Below are 9,974 nucleotides of genomic sequence, written 5' to 3' on the forward strand. Positions count from 1 at the left end.
TATATGGAGTGGACAAACCCATGTACCTAGAAGTTTTCTAAACCACTCGTAACTTGGATAAGACTTGGAAGAGTGGGAGGTGTAGGAATAGTTAGATGACTGGGAATGTTGAGTCTTAGTTTCCATAAGTGCCAGGAAGAAGATGAACACAAATTGTCAGTAAACCCTGGTCATAGGAATCCCATGTCACCCCTGACATGGCTTAATTAAAAAGTGTCACGTGCGCGCATCAGATGCAAGTATTCACTTTTCACTGTGAACCTTGCATCTAACACACACGTGACGCATTATCATTGGGCCACATCAGGGGATATAGGGGTTACAATCAATTCGTGTCCAAAGAAGATGCTGATGTGGAATCAAGAGTTTCAGGCTCCCACATCAACAAACCATGCAGATGCGATTCTCACTATACATGGTTTAGCCTTTTGAATTAAAGAACAAGCAGCACAGCAAATGAAAATAACAATTCACATTAATAGAAGAATTTGTAAGGCAAGAATTCATAAAAACTAACAAGATATAGAACTGCATCGACCAGTCATAAAGAGTAAATAGAGGAGTAATACATGTTAGTAGTCAGCAAAATAGAGAGTAAAAGCAACTAAAACTAAGCACAATATGGCACCTACAAATTACAATGCAATACAAGCAATATGGCTAATCAATCCTAGTAAGCACGAGTTCCACAACGAACCTGTATACAACTCCAATATTTGGTGTCAAAGACTGTATCTTTTGTACCTGCAATCAAATGAACTCCCAAGATTATTCCCACATTATCTACAGCAGAAGAAAATCAAGGACACCATAGTTATTGAAAAAACAACGGATTTACCACAAATTTCCACAAAACTCACGATTCACTAAACAATGCCTTGAATGAGAGAGAAAGAAAGAGAATCTGTTTTTTTTTCTGGGAATGAAATGACCAAAATGCCATTGTCAAACATCTTTCCTCAGAAGTGATGGAATTGAGAATTGTGGGCTCCAATGGCATTTAGGTATACCCCGGCTTGATCATAAAACAAACCAAAAAACATGCCAATCCAATAATCAGGTGAGCCACATGTGATTTGGATGTTTTAGGTTGTGCAATCATTTTTTATAAAGCCCCAACTCATGACTGGATCAGCCTGATTTTTTATTCTTCTGATCATCCTAGCAAGGTGCACATGTTGGATGGGTAGATGCCATACACACAATGTGGGCCACACAATGCGGGCCACACAATGCTCACTCCACACCTTTCAGGAAAAAATAGATGAGGTCATCTTGGTTGTTTCACTCACTGAAGAGCGCATTTTGGGACTTTTGAGAAGTTAAGACATTGTTTGGTGATCTTGTGGTGTTTCGCAGTAAAACTCCCACCCAAAAAAAAAATATATTATAAATAAATAAAATTAAAAAAATTATAATTAAAAAAAAAAATGGTGCGGATATGGAAAATTCATCAAAATCCCAGAGAGCTAGACATATGTCAGGGAACTTAAAAAATAGAAGCCCCATACCCCTCAAAGAAAAAATCATGTTAAAGCACTAGTCACTAGCAATGATTATCCACAAATAAAATAAAACATGGTACCATAGATACTAAAATGCAAGGTGCAAAACAAACTAATGATGTTGCATGCATGCACCTTGAATGCATGCAAATGAAAAGGGTGGGGAAAAAAAAAACATATGTTACAGTACCACTGGTTCTTCCACGACTGGATTAAGAAAAAGACACTAACTCTATTGCAAGGCATAAACAAAAAAAACTTGCATGTCAAACATGCAGCAATTCTCCTAGGACTAAGTCTATTGCAAGGCATACTTCAAAGTGTAGATCAAATATTGCAAGGCATACTTCAAAGTGTAGATTAAATGAATATTGATGGGTCTAGGAAAAAACCTCATTGTTTTTAACAACCCAGATCCCTGGTCTAAGTATCAGCCGCTTCTTAAAACTTGTGATTAATTATTAAACATAAGCACCACAAAAATATTTTAAATCTGACCAAATGAATATAAAGGAACCAAGGGGGGCAAACCAAAGGGATCATTTGGCTACCAAGAATCCAGACCTGAGAAATTGATTCCATGAGTGATGGCTCGATTTGAGTTTTGGTCCAGGGAATGGTGGGAAATGAATTCCCATGGGAATCCAATTCTCAAGATTTAGGTTGCAAAATTTTGGTAATGGATTCCCATCCAACTACTATATTTTTTGAAGAGGACAAAAAGGCCTCTCCTATCCTCTCCTAACAATTATTCCCAATTATCCAAATGCAAAAACTGGATTCCTGAGAGTGGATTCCTCTGTAACCAAATCCCACATACAGAACCTCTTTCACTGGGAAGTGGGTATCTGTTTCGCCAGAAACAGATTCACAGCCACTTTTAAGATTTGAAGGAGTCAAACAACCATAAATAGTCCTCACAACCAGAATCCTTCGTCCAAGTATCTATCCCTTACCATAGGTAAAAATTTTATTACTAATTATGAGCAGCAGAAGATACTTCTGTCATCATTGCCACTACCACCATTATCATGGCTGCCGTGGATGCTTTGTTCCAAACGTTTTTATGAATCCTATTGATGCAATCACCCCACATCCCACACAGTGCACACTCCACACTTGTGCACAAGAAATGGCCCACTTTCCATTTTAGGCAAATCTCTACATTATGTAATTTCCTTTGATATTTTTATATCAGCCAAGAAGTAATCTTAGAATTTTATTATTTAAGTACTTTCTTATTTAAGTGGTTTCTTATCTAGGTGGTTTCCTATTTTTCATATATTTGCTAGCTAGGAATTCTATTTTTTTAGATTCCATAGATTTGCACAAAAAAGGAATTTCTCTATTCATCCATCTGTCTGTAAATTTGCCTTGGAATAATAAACATCTAAGTGTTTCATGCAAACTCCAAATCTCCAACCTGATACAATTTTATTTTATTTTTGAGAGATCCAACCTAACACAGTTCATGCTCTTGGATGAATAAACCTTGGATTTTCCTTTTTTTAATATGTAAGTTGGGCTCGAACCCGAGATGCCAATATTGGATCACACCATCTACCATCAAGCTATGGACTAGAACCTGAGGGCCATATTTGATTGCACCAAATATCGTGAAATTATGTGATATTTGGTGCAATCAAACATGCCTACACCTTGAGATTTATACCATAGAAAGGTAAAAATTACTTGAAAGCATGGGGATAAGCAAGACATTTCCTAGAAGCTTACCTCAAAACCACTAGGATCTCCAATGACATGCGAATTGTTTTGCAAAAACAGGTTCTGGTGGAAATTATACTCTATAATTTAATGGACACTAAAGAAATGAAGCATGCATATATTATACAAGGGAGTCACTTAGTGGTGTAGTTTTGCATGTAAACAGCATAGGAACTCCACTGAAGATTATTGTAAACAGAAAAAATAGTAAATAAATGGGAGAATAAGCTCGCAACAAGAAAACAAAGCAGCAAAATTTCTTAGTTAGAACAGTATGCACTTACGGATGTCTCATCGACTAAGATGGATGGAAGTTTCTTCTCGGTTGCAATAACAACACCATTGGCAGCTGCAGATATCAGAAAGCAAATTTTTCAACTTCAAAACTATGAGAAATGCTGATGGAAAGGTGTAGAAATAACAGCTTCATTTTTTGGGATAAATGAGAGAGAGAGAGAGAGAGAGAGAGAGAGAGAGATGATCACATAAAAGCACTATATGTGAACTTTCACATGCAACCCTTTCTTTTCCATGAACAAGTCATGTGTGTAGGACATCAGAGCTGCATAAAAGATGGGCCCCATTCAACCCTGAATCAAAGCTCAGGATCACCCTTAAAGCGTGATTATCTGAACGCAGTAGCATGTGGGCCCCATGAGGCGAGACGTGCTGGCGATCATGTATTCATAAAGAAACCTAATAAATCTGTACTTCGTTGAAATCCATTACCATTTATTGTTATTGCAGAGAGAGAGAGAGAGAGATGGAAGAGAATACCTTTGATCCCGAGAGATGTCTGACCGGATCCAACAGCCATTAGGGCATGCTCGATCTGGACCAGCTTCCCCGAAGGACTGTTACGAAAAGAAATCGGATCATGGTATCAAAAGATCGGCTTACAGGAAGTGCAGAGAGATACAGCGGGGGGTGTAGATATACGGTGGTTCATACCTGAATGTGGTGAGAGAGAAGGAATACTGACTATCTCCCATCGTATGTTGCTGTGGAGGAGACTGAGGAGAGAGACGAGAGAGGCGGAAATAAAACTACAATAGAGAGAGCCCCCTTCGCCAAGAAAAAGGCGAGGTTTCTTTCGTCTCAAGTAGAGGTAGAAATGAGCTGGGCGACCCGGCGGGCCATGGCTTGGGCCCTGCAATCAGCCCAATAGCTGGGCCGGGCTTGAAATCTAGCACAGTGCCTGGGCCTAGGCCACCATCAAGTGGGACCCGTTTACAAGTATAAATGGGATTTTCACGAGGCCAAATTCCTCCCACCTGCTGGGTACATAGCATTAGCTTGGGATTATGTGATATGGAATTGAATTTGGTCCATGCAAATTTCATCCGACATTTGAAAACCTGAGGAAGGATTAATCTTGGGATTATATCATCCGAGCCCAGTAGATATTTCAGTGAATTTCCAAATCCAGTACACCTGTGCACCTCACATTGATTCATGTATTTGATTCGTGCTTCATCCGTATGTGCTCTCACATGACATTTAAGTCACATGTGTTCATAGATGATCAACATAGGTGTGAAATCTAGTTCAGTGATTACAATTCCATAGTTGATCAAACGTAAGTTTAATTTAATATAATGTATTTTCCAAAGGAAGATTTTGATCACAAACGTGAGACTGGACTGTTAAAATACCATAGTATATATAAACATGTAATCATTGTGTAGTAATGGTGTTAATTCCATCTAATGCAATTCCATGCCATTTAGGAAAGGCCTTTGCAAATGAAAATCAACTTGTGATGTTTTTCAAAGGGCAAATTATTGAGGAACCGCGGTAGCACACGGAGATGAATCAAGCAAAGTATTCCAATTGCATAATTAAGTCCAATCACAAAAACTCCAAATTTAACGTGGAAAAACCCATGCGGGAAAATACCATCGCACAAAGTGTCAATAATATACTATAAAAGCATAAAATTACAAGAGATAAAGATTATCAAATCCGAACGAGCCTCGAATCACCCCAAGTTATGCTCTTGAAACCTTATAACAAATTAGAAAGCTCTGAGATACCCCAAATCCCAATTACAACCATATATATAGCACATACAAGAATCACAATCAAAATCGGAAACAAATCCTACACTTATGCAATTTTGTGTGCCCACTCAATGGCACCTTCGATGGGACTTCAATAGCATCGAACATCTTCGATGGCATTGAGAAAATATCAAAACGTTCCGGCAAGAAAACATGGATTTTCTAAATTTTTTCGATGGCATCGACAAACCTGTTGATTTACATATTTAAGACATCAACAACAATCTCCACCATGTCTTCAATCACCATTCTTCATATCTTTTTTTCTTTATCTCTAATTATGTCTTACATCATAGCTCCACCATCGTTTCTTGTCCACACTCTGTCTTCCTTTCATGCCTTCACCAAGCACAGAGAAGTTACACAGAACTTTAACTTCTCTGTAAGAACTACCTTAGTGAGCATGTTAGCCGGATTCATGCTCGTATGAATTTTCTCTAGAATCACGCCTCCTTCCTCGAGTACCTGTCATATAAAATGGTGACGCATATCAGTATGTTTAGTACGTTAGTGATAAATAAAAATTTTAGCTAATTTGATTGTGCTTTCACTGTCACAATTAACCGACAAGGCCTCCTGCTGAAGCCTCGACTGATTTATCATCCCTCTTAACCAAACACATTTCTTGAATGCCTCTGTAACTGTCATATACTCAGCTTCAGTCATAGAAAGAGGTACCATAGACTGAAGCTTTGATATCCAAATAATTGCTCCACCCGCTAGCACAAATGAGTAACTAAAATTTGACCTTATATTGTCCACACTACCCACGTAATTTGAATCCATATAGCTATTAACTTGGCCATTGATTTCTTAAAAGATGAGATGTAGTCCTGCATACCTCGAATATATCAAAGTAGCCATTTCACTACTTCATGGTGTTGCTTCCCAATGTTAGACATGTATATGCTAACAACACCCATCGCGCGTGAATATATTCGGTCTCGTATAAAACATGGCATATATCAAGCTGTCAATCGCACTTAAATAAGGCACACGAGACATATCTTACTTTTCTTCATCTATTTTAAGACACTGTTTTGAAGAAAGTTTGAAATAAGCCGTATGGGGAACGCTAACCGATTTTGCCTTGTCCATCTCATACTTAATCAATACCTTATCACTGTATCCCACTTGAGATAACCATAGCATGATCGTATATCAATACCGAGAACCCTCCTTGTAGCCCCCATATCTTTCATCTCAAATGTCTCTAATAAACGAGTTTTCGGTAAGTCAACCCCGTACATGTTGTGACTGATGATAAGCATATCATCAATATACAATACCAGGATAATTAATTTTTCCATCACTTAGCGTCTTGTAATAGACACGATGATCATATTTACTCCTAACAAACTTCTGACTCACCATGAAAGAATCAAACTTTTTATACCATTACCTAGGCGACTGTTTTATGCCGTACAATGACCTTTTCAACCTGCAAACCTTATTCTATGCTCATTTTATTTTGAAGTCTTTTAGTTACTTCATGTAAATTTGCCATTTTAATTCCTCATACAGCAAGGCAGTCTTCATATCCATTTGCTCCAGCTCGAGATCGTATTGAGCAATCAGTGCCAACACGAATCTGATAAATATTTGTTTCACCACAGGTGTGAACATCTCAGTGAAGTTGACACATTCTCTTTAAGTATATCTCTTTGCTACCGACCTTACCTTGTACCTATCATGTTTCTTCTTGAAGATCCACTTGCACTCAATCATTTTTCGGTTGACGAGAAGCTCAACTAACTCCCACATCTCATTCTTGTACCATGAGTCCATCTCATCATCTATTGCAGCTTTTCACTTTTCGATATCCAGCTCATCAAGAGCCTCATGTAGAGTAGACGAATCCCCCTCATATATAATGAGGACATATGTGACATTTGAGTCATCCATGTATCTCGTCGGTAACGTGCAATCTCGTGGCGGATTCATTCTCATAGGTGGCTGCTCTACCTGCTCTTGTACCTCTGTCTCAACCTATGTCTCATCTCTGTATAATTAAACGTCCACTACCAACTTTTTTGGTTCCTCATGTTCATCCTTACGAAACAATAATCTTTTATCAAATTTAACTTCATAGCTAATGATGATTTTTCGTGTGACCCGATCATACAACCTATACCCCTTCACGCCACCACTATAGCTGATAAAAATATATTTCTTGACCCTTTGGTCTAGCTTATATATCTCAAGTGACAGTATATAAGAGTAAGAATCGTAACCAAATACACGCAGTCTCGAGTGGTCTACCTGTTGACCAATCCACACTTCCCCTGGAATTTTACATTTAATGGTCGTAAAAAGGGATCAATTCACCAAGTAACAAGTCATGTTAACAACCTCAGTCCACAATTCCTTGCCCAACCCAGCATTACTGATCATACATCAGGCCCTCTCCAAGAGAGTTCGATTCATCAACTCAGCCGCACCATTCTACTTTGGTGTATGGCGCGATGTGTTGTGCCTCACAATTCCTTCATCTTTGTAATATTGACTGAAATTCCCATAAGTGAATTCGCCACCATTTATCCTTAATACCTTCACCTTTCGCTCTGACTATTTTTCCATCATCACCTTCCACTACTTGGAGTTGGTGAAAACATTGGATTTATTTATCATAAAATAAATCTATAATTTCCTGTAATAGTCATCAATGAAGGTGACAAACCACGACGACCCTCCATCATAAACTACGGGCGACGGCCCCCATACAAAAGAATGGACATAATTAAGAACACCCTTATATGTATGCCAGATTTAAAAAATAACCTTGAATGTTTACTATATATACAATGCTCGTATATATTAAAATCAATACCTTTAAAGACCATAATTAAACAACAATAAAAAAGTACCTCCATGCTTCACTCGCTCATGTGGCCCAAATGTGCATGCCACATATGTGCAAACATGGAATTCGCTACAGATATTGTAGCTCCACCTAATGAAGTCTCCCTATCAACCTATAAATATTCTCGTTCCATTATGCCTTCATGACTACGGGTTCCCTTTTGAAACTTTAAGGATACAATCAAACTTGGTGAATCTGTACCTAAGCTCATTGAGTGCTCCCAAAGACATCAAACTCTTCCTCATATCAGGAACATGTCTTATCTTGATTAAGGTATGCTCCATGCCACCAAACATCTTGATGCGCTCCAATCCAACACTAACCACATTACAGGCATTATCATTGTCCATAATATACCTAATAACCATCGTACTCTCTGTAACTGGTGAAACAACTCCAATGATAAATCGCATGATATGATGCCCCAATATCCACGATCCACTCATCCTTACAACCATCGTATAAGCGTCTAACCATGGACACTAATAACACATTACAACCACTCGTACCTTTATTAAACTCAGCAGTGTTGGCCTCCCTCGAAGAAGTCTCTGTATTCTCTTTTCTTGCCTTACGATTTGTGCAATAATTCATCATGCACCCAGACATCCCACAATTCCAGTACTTTAACTTTCCTCTGCCACTACCCTTAGATTTAGATCTTGATCGAGAAACCCATTGTCCCGCTTATAATGTTGTCCCCTTGTAACCAATGCATTAATAGAGCTGCCCACGTGTAACATCCTGAATTTTCACAGCCAGAGTTTATACTTGCGCCCAAGAAAACTGAGTGTTAATGATGTATAAATTGGATGCTTTTGAAAAATGTACTTTTTAAAAAAAAAAATCGAATCACATCCAAATACATTCATGAAGGTAACATTCACAAGAATAAAATCAACTGTATTGATTATATTTCATCAGAGTAAAAAGAATAATTAAACGTCCTCTGAATGAGATCTTATTGCATTTATTGACTTCACAGCGGAAGTATAAAATTAAATCATAAAACTGTCTTCTTGTTCTTTCAATATAATCTTCCTTAGGGAGATTGTTCACTAGGTCTTCAATCTGTATGTCACCTGTATAATCTGTACGGTTGGGAGAGGGTCAATGTCCTACCCATAGTAATAGTTATCCTTTAAGATTAACAATAATTCAAGAGATTCATAAAAGTAATGTAAGGGTTCTGATACGTCCCGTAATCCACTAATATGAGGGTATCAGAATGCGCAAACAACTTACATGGGATGCATGCTTAACAAAGTGTGTGCGGCTCATCATACATAGTGATCATTACAATGTGGAATGCAATTCATAGAAAAACCGGATCACCCCGCATTCTCACACTACGAAGATTCACCGGCATGTCCGACGCTACCGTAGATTTACGTGAACACCTCAATGCGCACAACACATGAGTCGGATGAATTACGTAACACGATTTATTCATGGAGTGACTATTTGCGACATTTAATCCCGGAAGTGATGTGACACTACATTTGCGAATTATACACATCGATTTGTACACCACTACCCAAAACTTATGAAGTTATGTGACGACCAAGAGGGTCTCTACCTAGAGCACATTAAGTCTATGATAGATTATTTGAATCACTAGCTGTGACACATCTTAACACATCACTTGCACTTATAAAGAATATAAACTGAATCATGAAGGTTTTGGAATATCAAGACCCATGCCCAAGCCTTAAAGATAAATAACACAAGACCAATATAACAAAAAGAAGAGTGATAATGACCAACTAAACAAAGATAAAAGTGGTAATGACCAACATAACAAAGAGGAGAGTGACA

At 38.1% G+C, this 9,974-nt stretch overlaps 1 protein-coding gene across 1 annotated transcript in view; it reads right to left on the reverse strand.

Moving 5' to 3' along the window:
- Positions 1-4,338, reverse strand: part of LOC131242917 (proteasome subunit alpha type-2) — a 28,837-nt gene extending 24,499 nt beyond the window's left edge. The window contains exons 1-4 of the mRNA XM_058241895.1: positions 4,182-4,338; positions 4,008-4,084; positions 3,515-3,579; positions 698-744 (exon numbers count right to left, since the gene is read on the reverse strand). Of these exons, the coding sequence (XP_058097878.1) occupies positions 698-744; positions 3,515-3,579; positions 4,008-4,084; positions 4,182-4,222 (230 nt within the window). The 5' untranslated portion in view covers positions 4,223-4,338. The remainder of the gene's footprint in view (positions 1-697; positions 745-3,514; positions 3,580-4,007; positions 4,085-4,181) is intronic.
- Positions 4,339-9,974: the final 5,636 nt, after the last annotated feature.

The sequence above is a fragment of the Magnolia sinica genome, chromosome 4 (genome assembly GCF_029962835.1).
Source record: "Magnolia sinica isolate HGM2019 chromosome 4, MsV1, whole genome shotgun sequence".
In the NCBI taxonomy this organism is placed as follows: Eukaryota; Viridiplantae; Streptophyta; class Magnoliopsida; order Magnoliales; family Magnoliaceae; genus Magnolia; species Magnolia sinica.